This window comes from Colletotrichum fioriniae (genome assembly GCF_027942845.1).
Source record: "Colletotrichum fioriniae strain IMI 355084 chromosome Unknown scaffold_5, whole genome shotgun sequence".
NCBI lineage: Eukaryota > Fungi > Ascomycota > Sordariomycetes > Glomerellales > Glomerellaceae > Colletotrichum > Colletotrichum fioriniae.
In genome coordinates this window covers 570,886-590,805 of record NW_027076841.1, presented here as the reverse complement: position 1 = coordinate 590,805, position 19,920 = coordinate 570,886, and the positions used below count along the sequence as shown (strand labels likewise).

General features: G+C 52.9%; 4 protein-coding genes and 1 non-coding gene across 5 annotated transcripts; 1 reads left to right on the top strand and 4 right to left on the bottom strand.

Moving 5' to 3' along the window:
• The first annotated feature begins 2,103 nt into the window (after nucleotides 1–2,103).
• Nucleotides 2,104–2,190, top strand: N0V96_004901. Its single transcript has one exon. It is a non-coding gene; the product is annotated as a tRNA-Glu (tRNA).
• A 1,608-nt stretch (nucleotides 2,191–3,798) lies between these two features.
• N0V96_004900 (uncharacterized protein) lies at nucleotides 3,799–6,045 on the bottom strand (the record flags this gene model as incomplete). Its single annotated transcript, XM_053194800.2, has 1 exon — nucleotides 3,799–6,045. The coding sequence occupies one exon, from the start codon at nucleotides 6,043–6,045 to the stop codon at nucleotides 3,799–3,801; it is 2,247 nt and encodes a 748-aa protein (XP_053047680.1).
• Nucleotides 6,046–7,359: 1,314 nt separating this feature from the next.
• Nucleotides 7,360–8,872, bottom strand: ILV5 (Bifunctional acetohydroxyacid reductoisomerase; the record flags this gene model as incomplete). The annotated part of the gene is made up of 5 exons (XM_053194801.1): nucleotides 7,360–7,387; nucleotides 7,456–8,123; nucleotides 8,190–8,468; nucleotides 8,532–8,563; nucleotides 8,662–8,872. The coding sequence occupies 5 exons, from the start codon at nucleotides 8,870–8,872 to the stop codon at nucleotides 7,360–7,362; spliced, it is 1,218 nt and encodes a 405-aa protein (XP_053047681.1).
• Nucleotides 8,873–10,037: 1,165 nt separating this feature from the next.
• UBC12 (NEDD8-conjugating protein ubc12) lies at nucleotides 10,038–10,768 on the bottom strand (the record flags this gene model as incomplete). The annotated part of the gene is made up of 4 exons (XM_053194802.1): nucleotides 10,038–10,190; nucleotides 10,254–10,543; nucleotides 10,607–10,694; nucleotides 10,748–10,768. 4 exons carry the CDS (start codon nucleotides 10,766–10,768, stop codon nucleotides 10,038–10,040), a joined length of 552 nt encoding a protein of 183 aa, XP_053047682.1.
• A 936-nt stretch (nucleotides 10,769–11,704) lies between these two features.
• On the bottom strand, nucleotides 11,705–14,574 carry CHS3_2 (Chitin synthase, class 3; the record flags this gene model as incomplete). The annotated part of the gene is made up of 3 exons (XM_053194803.2): nucleotides 11,705–11,842; nucleotides 11,899–14,424; nucleotides 14,494–14,574. The coding sequence occupies 3 exons, from the start codon at nucleotides 14,572–14,574 to the stop codon at nucleotides 11,705–11,707; spliced, it is 2,745 nt and encodes a 914-aa protein (XP_053047683.1).
• Between the last annotated feature and the right edge of the window lie 5,346 nt (nucleotides 14,575–19,920).

Sequence of the window (19,920 nt, the reverse complement as noted above, 5' to 3'; positions counted from 1 at the left end):
GTTTCCAATCACTCTGTGATGATCGTAATGTATAGGTTCATGAAAAATCTGGCACATTGTTAAGGCACTTCAGGGGTTAGTTGAAAGGATGAAGTTGGGCGACTTGAAGACATGAGTCTATGACTTGTTGAGCCTTCTGAACTGTATGTAGAACACAAAAACGCTGCCTCGGGGGCCTCATCACTCTGATTAAACTTTGCGATTTAACTGTTCATTAATTCAGCTTGGTAAAGAACGTGTCCTATTTTGGCGACTTTGTCATGGTTGATGTGCGCTTGGTCATTCCATTTATGGTTTCAGACTAATACAACATCGACGCATATTCTGTTGTGTACCACATCCGGCAGCTACGAATCAAGCATCTCTCTTCTTCGGTGAATGTTCGGTACTTGAGCTTGACTGGGAGTTCGGTCAACGACCTCTATGATGGCTTCACAAAGATGGAAATGAGTTAGTTCAATCCGATCTCTTCAGAGACCAGGCTTTAAATAGTTGCGGCAACTCGGCTTGATGTACTCTAAGCCATCCTGGTATTCAGAAGAGCTGCTTCTCTGCGAAAGCGTTCATGGACTCAGATGTGCTTGGGTGAAGAAGTGCTCTATATGCTTTGTTTAGGTTAGTATGATCCGCGTTCGCTCGTGTCAGCTTACTCGATCATCTCTTGTGAATCTTTTGATGCTGCCTGGTAGATATCATCACGCTATAGCTTGAAGAACTCTGAAAATGTTTAGCAAAGAACTACCGTCTGGTCTAAAGAAAGAGTTTTCAGTCGTACTATTTGAACTCAAGGTGAAAATGAGTTACTTGTCAATTCAATGATAGCCATAGGATCACTACTTGCAGGGTCAAAGGAAGATGCCATCTGGTGTGCCATACTCGCCTGCGACAGTGCTTGAATTTTCGATGATAGAGGAAGATGGGAGAAACCATGCCTGGGAGAGATTGGTGCTGGGTTCCGGCTTGCATTTCTGCAACTAAACATACCAAACGTGATTCTGTAACTCACTATAGGAGTTGCTAGGTTTGGAAATCATAGAAAGAAGCCATGGTGCTGAATATTTGATATGAATATCTATTTACCACATCTGAACAGTGCAATCTCATCCACGCCTTCCATTTTCTTAGTTGCAGCGTACTTATCAAACTATCAGGCAGTGTTCTTCTCTTTATGCTAGGCCGCGATTCATACGGCTTGACATTACTATTAAAGAACCACTCTACCTGAGTCATATGCAACAGTATAAAGACTATGTAGCAACTACTCACACACTGGAGGATTCCACTGCAACACCTGTCTTTCATCCCCTCTACTCCTCTGTGGCGTTGTGTGATGCCAGGCGACAGACGCAGAGGCCTCATATTTCAGCGTCCCACGAAATGTCTCTTGCTAACTTGGTCGAAAGACGGCTGCTTGATTAACATGCATATTATCGAGAACATGGGGAGCTCGCTGCGCTTTGAACATACCATGCGATTCGACCTCACGGCCATCTCATTTGACTTCGAGAATGTCCAGGAATTGACATACGTCACAGATCTACGTTTCTATACGGGAAGAATATGTGCCACATCAAATCGCACCGCAGCATCACGGTTTTACGTTATGATTAAGTCAGATGGTGAGCATCATCATGCCATACAGGGTTCTTGTTGTGCGGTTTCGACTAACGTGTGCTCCATTGATAACCGTGTAATGGGTTAAGGGGCAATGGTTCTTTTTCTAAGTACATATCATTCCTGAGCTAATTTTATGAGGAATGTTCCTTCTCTGCAATTTCCTTCCAAGATTCTCGAGCAATTAAGCATGAGATTCAGCATTTTGACCCTCAGTCTCCTTCCGGAGTCAATGGGCTCATCATCTCAGCTTGCTCCCGACTGCTTAGGCTGTAGAGATTCGACCACCCTCTACATAACGTAGGCATAACCGTTCAATGAGAACGGCATCTAGTGTGCTATAAAAGCGTGGTTAAAGTAGTTTCAGGATCGTAGAACAGAAAAACTATGTGGTGGTTGAGGGAAACTGCAATTTGCCCACGCATCGTGGGTGATGGTGGGGCTACTAAGATACTTACTCAAAACTTTCTTTGGTTAAAAATATCCACATCCGATATGGTGTAGTGGCCAACATGATGCCCTCTCATCTCTTTGAGAGGTTAGGCATAGCCCCGAGTTCGATTCTCGGTTTCGGAATCTTTTGCTTTTGGCACTTATTCTTCTCATCTCGATCACTTTAGATTGCTTAATTAGCATCTGAACGGGCGCACGAAGTGCATACCCGCCGTCTCTTGAGCATCTTTTTCTGCGTCTTTTCGACTTTGTATCATAGCCTAGACCAGCCATCCTCATATAAACCAGACAAACAAGTGCCTCGTAGGTGAACAAACATCTCTATGAATTACGGATGTACAAGCGCCTCTTACACACGATGAAGATTAAATGAGTCATTCTCTCAGGGCACCATCGTAATGCCCAGTCATTAATTATACTTGCTATCTCATTAAGTCAGATGTTCGATGTGAAGGCTTTGAGAACGCCTTTCTACAGCCTGTATGTGTATGTATACCTATTCCTGGTCAACGTCAAGAACCTCACCTGCCTTTCAGACGGGCGGGTACTTACCAGGTAGACAAACCGGCAGACGGAATCTCACAATGTGCATTCTGCCCATTGCAGAAACTTCACCATCTGACATCACAAAGAAAGATGGACGGCACAGATATACAACACACATTCACGCAAGTATCCATCCATCTATCTTCATGCACATTTTCCAATTTTCGCTCAGTTACCTTCATACCAAAAAGCTAACCACCACCATCTCCACCTCATCCCGCGACGATGACACTACATACACCTCATCGATCGGATCTCTAGATACCAACCATCCATCCCATGGCAAGGCCTCCAGATCGGTCGTCATCCCATAAGCTCGCAGACCACCTCAGCAGTCCATCTTTTCCTGAGAAACAAAAGACGGCACCGTCATGCGGACTTCACGTGTCCATAACAAACATACAAAACAGATACACACACCGCCGCCGCCGCGAGCACCAGGCCCGAGACATTAGACAATAGCCAGAAAAAGACACATAATTGGCTTACATCCATACTCGGACTCACATTCTCATCTGCCCACACGCCCACACGTAATACACAACACGTACACACACACGAGGAGGAGAGAGAGAGAGAGAGAGACAGGATCAGGGAAAAGTTGAATATGTGCAATAAAAAAACTGAACATTACCAATTCAAAGAGTTATGGTAGAAGAAAGGGTGTTGGGTTCCAAACGTGGAGTTTAACTCGTCCAACAGGTATGGTGAAACTCCAACACGGAAAAGAAGGGATGTAGTGGTCGTCGCCCATTAAACAACAACAAGATTATCAAAAACGCCACCACCTTTCGTTTCGTTTCCCTTTTCCCCTTGTAGTCATTTCAGTGTCATTGGGATGGGGGAGTTGGAACAAATAAACAAAAGCCCTGTTATCCATAAACATGGAAATAACCAAAGCAAAAAAGCCCGGAAAAACAGGACCCCGTAGACGCCAGTTCGTTACGTCAATGCTCTTCATCCTCTTCTGCTATCTCTCCCCTTCCTTCTCCTATTCTCTTCACTAAGACAGTTGCTGTCGTTCACTCTCCATCCGCCACTTTAATGCTTTGTTCCGTTCATCGTTTGGTTTCGTTCGTTTCGTAGGTAAGTTTAAAGATTAAGAAAAGAAAAAATTGAAGCGGTTGGTATGGTATTACCGACCGATCAAAAGAGGTCGTTTGTCCATCAAGACGACTGGGTCTTCTAGTCCCCGCGTCCGCGGTAGTTGCCCATCTTCTCGATCGAGCTCATGATGCCGCTCCGGGGCCCGAACTCACTCATCGGTCTGGGTCTCGGAAGGCCCTTGGTGGTGGGACCGGCGCTGCCGTTACGCTCGTGGAGGGACCCGCGCGCGGCAATAGATCCGGGCGCCTTAAGGCCCGAGCTGCGGCCGATGCTGCTGCGGAAGTTGTTCTCCGTGTGGCTTCTAACCGGGGGACCGGGTGTCCGCGAGGCAACAGGTGTCGGCGCCGGCTTGGGCGCCGGAGTTGGCGGGGGAGGCGCGGCATTCTGGATCGCCATCATCTCCTCGGCGAGCTGAACCAGCTCGCCCTTCTCGACGCGCTCCTGGGCGAGGAGGTCGCGAAGCTCCGAATTGTCTCTCTTGACTGACATGACGACGGCCTCGAGCCTGTGGACGTCGGCGCTGAGCTCCTTGATGTGGGCCGAGTCGCGGACGGCTTGGGCCTTGAACTCCTCCTCGGCGGCGACCTGGGCGGGATCGACGCGGGTGATGGTGTTGTCGCGGCGGATCTTGTCGTTCTCCTCGGTGAGCTCCTCAATCTTGATCTCCAGCTCGCGCACCTTCTTCTCCCAGCGGGTCTCGTAGCTCTTCTTGAGCGCCGCAACCTTGGTCTCGTGCTTGCCCTTGTAGAGAGCGTGCAGCTCGCGTGCCACGCGCTCCACCGCAATCTCAACCTCCTTGGAGGTCGCAGCCGCACCGCCCCTGGGCGAGGAGGGCTTGTCGTCAGTGGACTTGCCGGCGCGGAAACTAGCCAGCTTACTCTCGGCCTCCTGAGCCATAGTCTCGGCGGCCTCGCGTCGTCCCTCACTCTCTGCAAGCTTGGATTCGAGCTCCTCGCGCTCCTGCTGTGTGTGGACAATCTCCTCCTTTACGCTCCGAAGGACCTTTTCCATCTCGCGGCTGCTCTTCTCCCACATCTCCTTCTCTTCGGCGACCTGCTCTCGCATGGTCCGCTCTTCACGGGCCTGCTCCAAGCTCTCGCCGACTCGTTTTTCCGCATCGCCCACAGCCGTCTTCAGAGAGGTCACCTCTGCCTCCTTGCCCAATAGCGATGCTTTGAGGCTGCTAATTTCCGACAGGAAATTAGACTTTAGACTTTCGAGTTCTCTGGGTGTAATGGTCGGAATGCTGCGGGGGGTAGGCAGAGCGGGAATGTCAAAGTCGAGGAGGTTCGACATTTGGCGGGCCGGAGTGGCATTAGGGTTTCCTCTGGAGGGTGAGGTGTTGCCCCGCCGCGACGGCGATTTGTGCGGGAACCGCTGGCTGGCCGTGAAGTCCAACAGGTTGGTAGTGTTACCATCAGAGTCCTGTCCCGAATGCCGCCTTGGAGTCTCCCGCTGCTCGTGCACGGTCTCTGGTCTCCCTCGCGGGGTCATGCCGCTGACGCTCGCGTACTTTGTGGGGGACTGGCCGAGTTTCGCAAACATGGTCAGGTTGGGAACGGCAGAGAAGGTGCTGAATGCACTCATCATCGACTCGTCGGGATTGGCGAGACTGCTCTGGTCCTCGTAGCCCGCGTGGCCCAAGTCGGGGTGCTCCTCCTCGCCCTCGCCCGCGCTCATTGTGGTCGTGTCGCCGCCAATGGTCTCGTCATTCTCCAGCTCCGTATCGTCGTCCTCGAAAATCTGGATGGCGTGCTTCAGGCCCTCGTTGTCGCGCATGGCGTCCTCGAGACTGATTGTGCGTTCGCGAGGCGGAGGAGAGACGGTCGGAGGAGAGATGGAACGTGACGCGGGCTCGACGGACGGGTTACTGACTCTGATAGGGAAGCGTTTGACGCCGTCAGGCGAGATTACTGTTTTGCGAAGCGGGCTCCGCGCTTGCTTTTCCGTTGTCTCGGAGCCGGCGAGTAGCTTGAGCGGTGAGGGTGCGGTGCCAGACATGACGCGTGAGTGGCGCTGCGGCTTGATTGCCGTCGCCGGCGCAGAGGGCGGCGGCGACGGCGAGGAATCCGAGGGAGAAGGTGGCATGTTCTCCTGGTCTCGGGTGTTGTCGTCTACGGAGTGCGAAGAGGTGATTGCGGTGTTGGTTGTGGTTGTAGTGGTGGAGGAGCTGTCGCTGCTGCTCTCATTACCGCCGCTCGTGGTTGTCTCAGTGCGGGAGTGGACCACTTCGCAGTGCTCAAAGAAACCGCGGCTCGTTGCGTCTTCAGTTAGGGTCGTTGCAGTGTTCAGTCTTGATTCGTTTGTCGGTGACAACGGCGTCATTGTGCGCGAACTCCAGAAAGCTAGAAGAGGTTTCGTTTGGTTTGCAAGCGTTGGAAGCGCGAAAACTAAGGTGAGGTAAATCGTCAATTGATTGATATTTCGATTGGATGTCTAGCAAAACCCCATTTTGGGCTCGCTTGTGAGATGAAGGGGGTGCGAAGGGGCCCAGGCTTGTTTGCTGTTGACAGAGCAACGACTACCGAGAGAATGCACAGACAAAGGGGGTTGGTGGGGCTCAGGGTCGCTACAGCAAATTCGCACACCGAGGCACTTCACCGAGGTCACCGATAGCTCGCAAGGTGAGGTTGGCCTTTGTTCTCGAATCGCCTTTTTTCAAAGACTCACGCACGCATAGTGTTAAGGTGAAGCTTGTGCCAACTCTAAGGATCCTAATATAACAACCAAAATCAATTCAGCTATGACCCTCTCTAGCTAGACCTTGCAAGTTGCAGCGACCCAGCTCCGACATTTCACGTTAGGCTTTCAGAGTTTCGGAAGGGCACTGCCTGTGCGATGCTGAAAATTGGTCAAATGGGACGCACGTGAAAGTGCAGCAGCAAAGCGACGGTCGAGATGAAAGTAAGGAAATTAGGCAAAATAGACAACAGTATTTATACGTGTGAATCGGTGCCTTCATTTCTCAGCAAGGGCAGTACTCGTTATGCACGATTGAATGTGTCGTTAGCCAGAGGACAGTGACCACGTCATTTCCCACCACGGATTGGAATAGGGGAGATAATTTCTTCCGTCCAGCAAACTCCCGGGCACGTCTGACTGATCAAAATTTACTGGCACTGAGCGTTCTCAAACTTGAGCGAGCATCGGAGGCTGAACTTCTGAAGTCGTGACCATGAATTCAACATTGCCATGGAACTTGCAGGCGCATGCAACACCACACCGCCGCTGCATTGTCAGCAAATGTCCCCAAACTCAAAAACACTACCGATGGCGTGGGGGTGCCAATTTGGTTCGGGTCCAGCAGGAACTAGCGCGATCTGTGAAAAGTATCAACGGGCCTGACGAGTCAGTCTTGCGTCCCCGCATAACCCGACATCTCCGGGAGCTGGCAGACATTTGCGCAATCACCAATTGACGAAAAACGACGAGATGATTGAAGCATTGTGTTCATGGACAGCAAAAGAAATGGTATTGAAGGATCCCAAAAGTCAAGATGCAAACTTTTGAACCAGGCCCAGATCCCCTAGAATCCGGTCATATAAAGTACAAAAGTCCCCCGTCCCCGGCACAGTGGTTAAGAAATGGCCATTCCGAGTAAAAATTTTATCTTCTCCCAAAGCAAAAACGCCGAACCTCTTACTTCTGGTTCTCGGGACGCAGAGAGCTGTAGAAAAGATAGACGTTAGCCAGTGATCATCATTGTTTTTGGAATCAAGTTTTATCAAAACGTACCGGACGGCTCTGCCGGCTCTCCAGATCTCAAGGTTGCGGATCTCCTCCATCTCAGCCTCGAACTTCTGGCGGTAGTCCTTCTGCGAGTTGTACTCCAGGGAGCGCTTGGTCTCGGAGCCATCCTTGACGGCGTCGTACAGGCTGTTGAAGACGGGCTTAAGGGCGTCCTTGAACTTGGGGGACCAGTCGATGGCACCGCGGCGGGCGGTGGTGGAGCAGGCCTCGTACATCCAGTCCATGCCGTTGGCACCGATCAGGGGGTACAGGGACTGAGTGGCCTCCTCGACGGTCTCGTTGAAGGCCTCGGAGGGGGAGTGGCCGCGCTCACGGAGAACCTCGTACTGAGCGAGGAACATGCCGTGGATACCTCCCATGAGGCAGCCACGCTCGCCGTAAAGGTCGGAGTAGACCTCCTTCTCGAAGGTGGTCTCGTACAGGTAGCCGGAGCCGATGGCGACACCGAGAGCCTGGGCCTTCTCCTTGGCCTTGCCAGTGACGTCCTGGAAGACGGCGAAGGAGGAGTTGATACCACGGCCCTCACGGAAGAGGGAGCGGACGGTGCGGCCAGAGCCCTTGGGGGCGACGAGGATGACGTCGATGTCCTTGGGGACGTCGACGTGGGTGACGTCCTTGAAGACGGGGGAGAAGCCGTGGGAGAAGTAGAGGGTCTGTATTCAATGTCAGCTTTGAAGCCCCAATTGAGCCGTTGCTCAATTGTGTGAGAAATGACGCACCTTGCCCTTGACGAGCTGGGGCTTGATGGCGGGCCAGGTCTCGGACTGGGCGGCGTCGGAGAGAAGGTTCATGACGATGGTACCGCGGGAGATGGCCTCATCGACATCGAAGAGGTTCTTGCCGGGAACCCAGCCGTCCTGCTGGGCGTCCTTCCAGGACTGACCGTTCTTGCGGACACCAACGATGACGTTGAGGCCGTTGTCACGGAGGTTAAGACCCTGACCGTGACCCTGGGAGCCGTAGCCGATGAGGGCGAGGGTGTCGTCCTTGAAGTACTCCTACAAACGATTGTCAGTTCCAATTGACTCCCTTTCAAGCCTCCATGATTGTTTGTGACTCACAAGAAGCTTCTCCTGGGGCCAGTCGGCACGCTCTGTGGCATAAACGTCAGCAAATCTCTCCCTCTGTCTTCTCTGGCGAGTCATTCGCAACGAGGCAAAAAGACTCGTCAGCTCTGATCGTTTGCCTTACCGTAGACGTCCTCCTTGTGGCCGGCGAAGTCCATGGTCTTGACGCCGCGAGCCTGCTGCTGGGCAGGAGCGACGAAGGCCTTGTTGACCTGGGCAGAGGCGCGGACGAGCTGGCGGGCAGCAACGAAGGTGCGCTGCTGGGTGGCAGGCTTGGCCGCCAATTGGCGGGCCATTGGCGAACGAAGCGCCTTGGAGAAGCTGCGGGAGGCCATTCTGACTGTGTGTTGGGGGAGGAGGGAGTGGAGAGGGTATCCGTACAAGTCAATTGTAAGGAAGAAGAAGGAAGAGATGGATGAAGAAAACAGAGTTTCACTGATGGGAAAAAGGCGTTTGGAATTGGGAAATTTTTTACTGGCGTAGAGACGGGCGAGCTGACCCCCGACTTCGGCCCAGCTTGGTCGTTGGTGGGTTAGCCTGCTGCGTCGTCCTGCTGCTGGCCTGTGCCAATGGTGGGGAAGATGTCTGGAAGCGTCCGGGGTTCGGTAGGGGGTCCTCCAAGTGGGAGAGCGGGTACTGGGGACTTTGGAGAAGGCAGGGACTTTGCTGGGCCTTGCGGGTAACCTCTACTTGGTCTGGTTCTCATTTGACAGCGGCCTTACCTAAGAACCTCGGGGAGCAATCAACGTTATTGCCGGCGAGGCGGGTGCTGTGGAGCAGGGGAGAGCCCACCACACCGACATCGTAGCCCAGTGGCCAGACAGGAGTCACACCAGATGGGCCGCAGGCGGAATCTCACCGACTACTGGGCGCCGGCTACGGCCGTTGACCTATGCCTTCGGCCTTTCTCTATAGCTATAGCTGCTGACCGGTCGCCGGCGCTGAGCTGCTGTGACTCCTCTCTTGAGGAGCTCTGACTCTTCTTTTTGACTTGCTTGAACGCAGTACGGATACCATTATGGGGAAGTCAATCGGCCCGTTGATTGGTTTCCATTCTCCATGTTTGCTTCTTCTCCTGCCGTGACACGGCAACGCTGTTTGCATTCCAGCTATGCTTCTACGATCTCTCGAAGCTCATCACTTCCTCCCGCTAGTCACTACATCTTCGTCCTCCGTCTGACTTCCGCCTTTCAGAGTGCATCAACAAACCCCTTCTGTGCTGTGCTCTCGCTATGGTTATCTCTAAACTGGGCTTGATATCTAGCTAGAGCCTTGACCTTTTGTAATTTGTAATCTTGTCTCCCCAAACGCCTGACGACGATGCTTGCTTTTGATGCCCACCGACCCCTCAGATGCGCATTCCGCCCTTCCGCGAACCAGCAGCCTGTCCGTCCGTCTCTGGTATCAAATCCGGGCTGGCCTCTTGCCTCGCCAAAGGGTTATGTCGTGTGAGAAAATTTCAGAAGCGAGAAGGACGCGATCCCCTTGCTCTTGTAGATCTTATTTCAACACACGGTCGTAGCTCTGCCCTTGGACAGTACCACCGCCCATCGCGGTCCGGACATTGCGCTTGAATCCCTCACGGTTGAGTCTAAGATCATCGGCAGCCTCCTTGTTCAGAGGGTCAGAGGCATTTGGTTCGAGGAATAGGAACTGCGAAAAGTGGTCTGTCAGTCGGTGCTCACCCACAGTCGTGCTTTCTGCTCTTAAACATACCTGAAGTCCGACAATGACCGCGTTCAAGTTGAGAACGGGCTTCCAATCTTCGCGCAGAATGTTCAAGCAAACCTTGCCCTCCAGATCGATATTAGGGTGGTAGATCTTCTCCTTGCATCGGACTTTCGGCGGCTCGTGGGGGAAGTTTTGGTTGATGTCGAACGTGAAGGTGAATCGTCCGGTCCGGTACATGCCCTCATCGGGCTCGATCGTAAGCGTGAAGTGGAGAATGTCGTCAGCGTCAGGGAAGTCGGTCTTCATTGTTGATCCGAGAGATAGTTCCGAGAGATCTTGAAGCGAACGTCAGCAACGAGATCATAATTTTCCCCCCTGGCTGGCTGAGGGGTTCAGACCTTTCTGCACACGAAGTTGCGCGGCAGTCACCTTCTTCTTCTTGCCACCCGCAGCGTCGGCATTCTCAGCCTTCTGCTGCTCCTTCTTCTGTAAGAGATGTCAGCAGTCCCCTTAACCGAGAGGTTCCGGTGGTCACATACCATAGACCAAATCTTTAGCATCTTGTCCGATCTCTGGCGGGGTGTCTGGTGGGAGGAGTTGGTGGGGCGCCCTGGAGGAATGGCGAGGCGGGAAAGAAGGCACGCACACGACCTAGGTGGAAGACGGCGTTTTCCTGAATCAGTGGTGTTTGCGCGGAGACCAAGCAGTTGAACAACAAGCTAAATATAAGGTAATCGTCTCTGTCCGGAGTCTTGCGATCTTGGTACGGGAAGGTGCCTGGAGGAGCGGATCAACTGGGCACCAGTCAATGCGGTCACTTTCTGGTTGCGATAAGATAGGATCGGTGTACTGTTTACCCGGGGATCTACCGACCTAGAGCCACTCCTGTCAGCTTGCCTCAGATCCCGGTCGTTGAACAACTATTGAACAACAGCAGTCTGAACAAATGGAGAAATGCAGTGGAAGCCATGAAAGGACGGAAACATTCTGGGGCTACGCGTAGAGGTGCGCAAAGGTCTTTGAGATTCCAGCATCTATGTAGCGTGATCGGCCGACGCCCACGCGCTTTCATGTAGCCGCCAATTCGGCCGGAAGCTTCTTTTTCTCTGTTCTACGACTCGCTTGCATGCAATAAGTCTGTGAAATCAGATACGTTCAAATTTGATCACTCGCCTCTGAAGACCCGTCTGCGTAGACTGAGGAATCATGTTTAAAATCATTGTCATTGTCTGATAATAAGCGTAAGGTATTGTATCCATGTAAAACGCCATGAATGCTGCTTAATCGAAACTACTTTTCCTGAGCTTCGCCCATTTCATCAAGAATCTGCCGAGTCCCGTGTTCTTTATTACTTAACACATGCCCAGAATGTAAAACAGCAGCGGATTTGCAGCAATGAGCCAAAGCTGGCAAGAGTACAGTCTTCTCTCTGATACACATCCAGCACGCGTCGAGAGGGTCGGCGCCTGTCTGAATAATCTCCCCCGTGTGTCTGTTTACCGTCTCGCAAAGCAGCACATGATACCGGTCCTGCCCAAGAACCACAGGAATCCAAAGAAACGGACAAGTGACAAAACGGCAGTAGAGTACAGCAAGAAGCTGAAGTAAGAAGCAGTACGTGCTGATGCAGTTTTCTAGAAATGATAGTTAGCATGGCAATTGACTCGTATTTCGGGACCTTTGAACTTACGCCAATGCCGAACGAGTTGAAGTTATCACTCGTAATGACGATGATGAGGAAGGTGTTGGAGAAGAGCCAAGACACAACCAGACCGGTACGGAAAGACTTGTACGAGTCTTCGATGTCTGGCTTCTCGTTCTCCGGGGTTTCCTTGAAAGGCTCCAGTGCACGCTTGACCGTCGATTCGAATTGACTGTCGATGTCCTCTTGCGGCTTGTCGATCTCTTCCACCACAGCTTCGTCCTTCTCGCCCTTGCTGACGTGCGCAGAAGGTAGAGCCTCGGTGCTGTCTGAGCCCTTTGTACCCCAAGACACATCGTGCCAGTTGTTGAAGGCGTAGACCATGAGAATGTTGATGTAGGTCGACATGAGCACCAGGTAGTGAGGGAAGGAGGTGAACATGTGCCAGGGGTCGAGGTACATGAAGGAAGCGATGAAGTTAAGACCGTAGATAGTAACCAAGGCGACGAGAATGACACCAGCAGCGTTTGTACCTCCGAAGAAACTAGCAACGAAGTCCTCGCCAGAGTCCAGACTGATCTGCTCGCCAATGGGTTTCTTGAAGGCCTGGACAACCAAGTACATCGAAAGGACCAGGATGTAAGATTGAATGAGACCAAAGACGACGAAAGAGGCGATGTAGGTGTACTTAGAACCCTTGGGTCTGTTACCCAGAGCCAAGATAAACTGCAGAATAACGAAGGCCAGGTAGAGGTACTTGAGAAGGGCGTTGACGATAGGAGTGGCGGTGTCTCCGAAAGGCCAACCGCTGCGGGCCACATCGGGGTCGTCGGAGGTGACGGCGGTACCGACAAGATCCATGATAACCGTTGTAGTCAGGTAGTAGGAACCCAAACTGAACCATGTGAACATAACCTGAAGGATGTTGTAGATGAGCTGGACGTGGAAGAAGAACATGCGGATAATGTTGTGGCCGGACTTGTACATGCGACCAAAATGCATGAGAGAGTATAGAGAGGCAGCGAAGGAACCGTTGAGCCAACGACGACGTTGAGAGATGAACTCGGCAGCGCCCTCGGGAACATCGGTCTCACCCTTGGCGGCCTTAATGTACGACAAGTGCCACTTCTGACCGGCCTTGGCGACCAGCTCGAAGCAAAGAATACGATCCTCGGCCAAGAACATGTTCTTCTTGAAAATGTTCATTCCATCGATACCCTTCTTGCCAAGGATCTTGGAAAGAGTGTGGTCACCGTGGAAGTACTGCTCCAGGGGGCGACCCATGATCGCGCGGAAGCGATAGGCTGAGAAAGCACCGGGCAACACAGAGACGTATCCGAAAGAGCTCTCGAGAGGCTTATCCAAGATGTTGGAAATCTTGTACTCGAAGTTCTGGACAGCAACCAAGGGGTTTAGCAGCTTCTTGCCGCCTTTGCCCAACATAGCGTGAATTTCACCACAAGCACCACCGAGATCCTTGTCGTTGTAGAAGCCCTCCCAAAGCGCGAGCAGCGAGCGGGGACTAGGCTTGGTACCGGCATCGATGAGAATGCAGACTTCGGGGTTCAAGATGCGGCCGAAGGCGTTGAAGAGCCATCTGTGAGAGTTGATCTTCTTGCTGTTCTTCTGCTTCAGGCAGAAAATGAATTGCACAGGGGGAAGAGTGGAAGGGCCGTCGTCAACGGGGCGGATAAGCTGCTGGTTGGGCGTGACGGACAACTGGGAGGTGTACTCGAAGATGTGCGCGACTGTCTCCTTTCCGTCGACATCCTTCTTCACGACACCATCCTGGTAGATACCGACGGTTGCGAGAACGTCCAATACGGCCTTGTCGGTCTTTTCGATACCGTCGAAAACCAGACAGACGACAATCTTCTGCCAAGCTGGGCCACCCTTGTTCCAGAAAGTAGATTTCTTCAGGTTGACGATGTCGCGAATATTCTGCATGACACCGTGGAGAGTTCTGGAGAGCAACACCTTGTCTTCGTTGTAGTAGGTAATTGCGATGAGGAGCTCGGTGTGTCGGTTATACATTCTCGGGCGCAAATCGTAACCATTCTTGAGGGTAAAGTCGTTGGGATCGCAAGTGGCGGCGGTGTAGCGCATCTTCATGAACTCTTCGCTGCCGCCCTCAACATCTCGGTACTTTGGCTGGACAGCGTTCTTGATGGCACTGGGGACTGGGTAGTCGATGCTCAGGACGGAACCCTGAGTAAGCTTGATCTTACGTGTCGCGTAACGCTTCAGACCGCCACCTTGGTTGCCGGGCTGCTGTCTACGGGTCCAGCTCTCGTCGGCATCCATGGTGGAGGGGGGTCTGTTTCCATAGCCAAAACCACCAGCATCCGAGTCGAGCTCATTGCTGTAGCCAGACGCGAAAGCTGTCTCACCAGGAACTGGTGTCCGAGCTCCGGCACCAGGAGCGTAGGATTCTGTGAGACTGTATGCGGAAACTGGGCGGCCAGGGGTCTCGCCAGTTCCAAGATGGCTCTCGTAGGGAGCAGGTGCGTGAGGGTCTCTCAGTAGAGATTGGCCGGCTTCGTCAACTCCCTCATCTTGAGGAGGCAGATGGTACTGGGGAGAAGAACCAGGTTAGCAATTGCGGCTACTTTGCGCGGTGAGCGAGTGGGAGATGAAGCTTACTCCTCTGCCAGATCCAGGCGGAAGGTCCTGCATATTATGGCCGCCATCGTAATCGTTTTCATGCCCCCCGCGGTAAGCCATAATTGCTACAGGCGGGTTCAGGAGTAGCTGATGCTGGTATGAATGCGATGAATGATGGGAAAGGTTTTATGCCCTGCTTCGTCGTGGGCAAGATTAGGTAGGGTTGATTATATCGTCAGCCGAAGGACTTGGGCAGAGAGGCCTAGGTCAGATTGGTTGTGTTACGCGATGAGCGCGAACAAAGGCGCTGCAGGTTAGAGAGATGTGCGGCCAAGAAAGCCACAACCCCAGTCACGATTGGTGAAGCGAAGGAGGAAAAAAAAGAGAGAAGGATGTAAAGATGGATGGAGGGCTGGGGGGCAGGAGGAGTAGAAGGGGAGAAGGTGGTGATGCAGGATGGGGCAGCAAATGGTTAAAAAAGGGTCCTGATGGGCTGGCGGCCTTGCTTGGTGGGAACCAGAAACCTGCAGCTAGGTGAGAGCGAGCGTGGAAGCGCCAGGTGGAGAGGATGGCTGAGGTAGTGAGGATGGATGAGAATAGCTCTAGGATTGGCCCGACTGGGCTGAGGTGGGCGAAGATGAGGATGGGGACTCAGCAGCGAGCAGACAGTTTCCTTTCGGTTGCTGCAGCAGTGCAGAGAGGGAGAAGGAGACCAAATTCAAGGACACAAGGTACATGGAGATGGTGCGGCATAGGAATAGGAGAAGTCACTTTTGCATCACTCCCCGGCCTGTTTCCCTGAGACGAGGTACAAACGAGGAGATGAGACTTGTTGCTGCTTTCCTCCTTCCCGACTCTGAATATTCGTACCTACCTTACCTGCCTTGGCTACGTATGTTATGCTGTACCGAGCAGGTACCGTCGTTCGTTCTTTCTTCTTACTACACCTTGAGCCAAGGCATGGTAGACACAGAAGACCAAGGTACCTTACCTACCCTGGGCTGCTCCATAGTCTGCAGCAAAGTGAAGGAAAGGTACCTCGCGTCACTGTCTCTTTTTTTTTTCTGGTCCCCTTTCATTAGCTTGCTCCATATTCTCACCTCATGTCAACAGACTGGGGAAGCTGTGGCTTAGCGCTGCTTAGCCCAGGCATCGCGTTGCTGCACAATGAACAATTGAACAACACAACCCGAGCAAAGGCACCAGCACCAGCACCGGCACCAGCACAGCATCATCATCCCGTCTCCCGGAGTCGGCATACCCATGGACATCCAAGGGGCCATTGACGCAAGCCAGACCTCTCCTTGATACGGATCGAAGGGCACTCCTTACTGTGTACGCAGCACATCCATCACTTAACCTCAAATCACCTTTCGGAAACCTCAACGTCAGTGCACTACTGCGCAAGTGACAGACAACGGATGGACTGGCTAGGAAGGGCTGGCATCAGTCTCATCCCCAGGCCAGCAGGTGGTCCTGGTCCCAGTCGTGTGCCAGCCAGGAAAGCCAATGCCGTGGACCGTCGTTAACCCTGTCCCTCCATCTTTTTCTTCCCTCTGTCAGGTTCTTTCATGATGGATCCTAGCAACCTGGTCGGATGGTCGCGGTTGCTGTCGCTAGCCATTGCTAACCAGCCAGCAGCAGTCCAGCAAACCAAGACAATAACCGCGCCGATGCTCATCACGAGCTGGCCGCCAACCAGTCGAATCGCACTTCCAACATCGACGTCTCCGAAGGTTGCACTCTTGAGAAAATAAAAATCGGGTCCGCATCCAGCTACGTCACGTCTCCCCCCAAGCCGAAACCCCCGGCCGTTGCTCCCTTGGCCCTTGCATTTCGTATACCCCTTGGCCTTGCGCCTTCAATCGGTCCATTTGGGGTTGGGATCGACTCTAGAAACACCTCGCAATCAACGCCCATTTGCTGCCAGCAATACTCTTCAGGAGAAGGAGGGGTAACTAGGCTTCTGTGCACCTATGCAACAGTAAAGTTGGTAACTGCCAACAGCGAACAGAGCCGGCCAAGCACACCTGTCCTGGCTCAACGATGGGCTGCCTTCAAAGGGAATGTTGCGGCGATGGATGGACGCGCCGGCAAGGAAAAGGAGAAGGCGAAAGCTAAAAGAAACGCCGTCCCCTTGCCGGCATCTGTCGTGCCACCACCAGCAATTCAGCCATCATCCTTGGTTTCAATTGGGAAGAGGAACGAGCAGTGCAGCGGGAAGGAACAGCAACAGTGGCTCATGTTCGGCAGACTTTTCGCCTCGTTGTCGTTCCTCGGCCCCTCTTCCATCTCATCATTGCTGTCAGACTCAGACTCCCGTCAGACTCTGCAGTGCTGAGAGAGTCAGGACATACAGGCCTGTTGCAGCTACCTAGTAAGCACTTCGCATAGGAAGGACAAAAAGCTGACGGGAGACGGAACCCAGCAAGCTGACAAGCATTCCCAAGTGTGTTCAAAGCCGGGGCTGTCAGGGGTGTCTCATCACTCGGGGCATGACAGAAGAAAGACATGAAATTGTGAGGCCCAGAAGCAGAGAGCCACAGCCGCCCAGCACCTCTTCCACAGTCCCGTCAGACTCCAGAGTGGCAGAGTCTAGGCGTTTTCATCGTATGGCGAATCTTGACTGAGGCAACGAGCATTCAAAGAAACGACATTGGCTTGTTAGTGGCGCCGCTTGTATTACCGTCCACATCTATGTGAGACGCGTGTACTTCTTAACGGCCCACTTGTCGCCCGGGATCCTGCGGCTTCAACGAACATTCTGAAACGTGCCCCCCTCGCCCTACCCAGCACCTTGGCTTTTCCAGCTTCCGTACCAGCTGGCAGCCAAAGTTCGCTAGCCAGCTCCTCTCCCTCACCTATCGTCATGGACAGTTGACAGGCACCAGTCAACGACATGAACAACGATGACAAGCCCATGCTTGCTCGTCCCTCTCGGAGCTGCAATTTTCACTCGTTAATGGCCTGGAACCTGCTGTAATCTTTTTCCTGTCATGTTTCCAACCCACGGCTCAAGTACCCCATTCGTTCAGTCAGATGTCTCGAGCTCGTCCGTCATCGTCATGCCCTTCTTCGTTGTCTTCTCTTTTTTTTCTCTCCCTCGCCTGACCACAACGAAGCCATTCCTACTCATTCGCCGCACTAACTGTCGCAGTAGCAACAAAAGAAGACAGAGCTCCACCCGAGGTTTACGTCGTGGGCGTACGTACCCCCCAACCAGATCAGAGATTCGTTATTTCGACTTTCTGTCTCCAACGTGCAACTTGTTTGTTGTTGCCTCTGCCCAGTTCGGATACGGGGATCCGTCAGGAGGAGACCCAAAAATAGTAAGATTGGGCTGGGGCTGATCGACTGGGGCTGAGGCGGTGCACCCACCACGCCTCGCATCGCTGCATAGCACATTTGGCGGTGGACGGGATGAATGCACTTTTCAACTCTTCTAGGCACTAGCATGCCTCTACCACTGCTGCCACAAAGGAATTTGCCCCCAGCCCAGCGAGCGGCTGCTTACGCCTCGCTATGGGTAAAATCAAATACCCGTTGCTGTATGGATTCTACTACTCAGCACGCTTGCTGCCAGTTCCGAGCCTCAGCCGTCATCAGCCTCAGTGGCCACATGACCACTTTGCACAAGGACTGCACATCTGCAACAGAGTATCTGTACTACTCTGCATTACACAGACGGAGGGATCCAACAATGTTGACGACCTCTCTGCCCTACGCGCCTATCAGTCGGCTCATCGCTCGTCTATTACCACTGCTCGGAGGGGCGGCAACCGGGCCCTCTCCACACGGGGTTTTGAACCTTCTGACTCGGACAGCGAACCAACATCCACGGCCCGGATCCAGTTCGGCCACTCTCCCAGGCTTCCCAGCTGCGGACATGAGACGAAGCCTTTCAGCCTCAGGAATCATGGCGAAAGAAGTCGCAATCGTGTTCACCTTCAGCCTCCAATCGCTTCATTCCGCTCATAAAATGCTCGGACGGGAAGAACCGGTCATTGGCTCCTTGACGGGCGATGCTTCAGTGCCGTGACTCCGAATCTCGGCTCCGTTTACAGCCCTCCCCGGCGCGCCAACGCATTCCCCCAGCACGCATGTCCCGACTGAATGGTCGGCGAGCCCGTCTCTGCGGCGTGGCTGGAGCATCCACCGCTACGGCGCTGGTTGGTGGAACGATACCGTCAGCTGTCGGCTATTGCAACAACTGGTAACTTGCGATTTCACACCGTCTTTCCCCTTCCCCTGAGACCTCCACTACAGCGGACTTTTGCGTTACAGATGGGATATTTTTTGTGAGTGTGATCGACGGCCTGGGGTAAAGGGGCCTCCCGCAACTCAATGCTATGACCGCCAGGCGAAAAGTTTGCCGATGTCATCGAAGCCAACCCAGGAAAGCCACAGGTGGCAGGCCTTGGAAGCTTGTTTTCGCTCAACGAGCGATCAGGGCACCACCTTGCCCGGCATGTGGAGGGCTTATCGGGACTGGACTATAAAAAGCCCGAGTGAATGCGTAGGTGATGGTTCGGAGGCGAAGCCGAGCCTCAAGTGACGTGTCTCGGTGGCAGAAGGAGATCATGTATCAGGCTACGAATGGCTCCCGGTCCCAACATCGGATGAAGGCCTTCCTTCCATGGAAAATTCTGAACATGAGGCGCGGGGTGCGATGAGCTCAACCGTGACAACCGAAGCTGGCATCCCAACTTCCTGACTCGCGTCTGTCTTTACCTCGGTATTACAATAATACAAGTACTCAAGGCCCCTCGTGCGGTTGGCGAGAGCTCTTCCGCATACAGAGAAGATCGGATTGAGCCTTCGGCCATTGATGGTTTTTTTCCCCTTTCTTATCTGTTCCCGCAGTAGGCAGGAACGAACCCCCTCATGCTGAGAATGATGCCGAGTTACTGTAACCGTCGTGGAAGATGTATACGATGTAGAAACCAAACCGGGGGCTCTGGGAACTGGGCTAAGCAGCATTATAGTGCACAGTCGGCCTCTGCCAGCCTTACGTATCTATACTCGTCTCTCGATCGGGTTAAGGAAGACTAGGCGATGGTATATACTTTCTTTCCAAGCTTATTTTAAGGCGTTGGGGGGAACAGGGCTAACTCACCATGTTGAAGTGGTGTTTGCAACAAATGAGCCTACTAACTGACATCATGCGGCTCGCGCCGGGGGACTGCTTGCATTCTGACGTGTTGCTAGTCAGACCATAGCACCGGACAGCAAAAACACATCGGAGGCTCGGGGAAGTATGAAGTCAATTCGAGTTGCTGACACAAGCCTGACAGTAGTTCGTCCGGTTTTTTTGCAACAAAAATGCTGTCTCTAAATCTTTAGAAATTTCCTTTCTTGGGTTCCGTAAGTGGTCCACCAATGGTTCTGATGCGAGGTAAAAGTCTGAGTTTGTACACTCTATTACAATTGCGAGTCGTGAACGCGTGTTGTCGCTTTTTCTGTTCT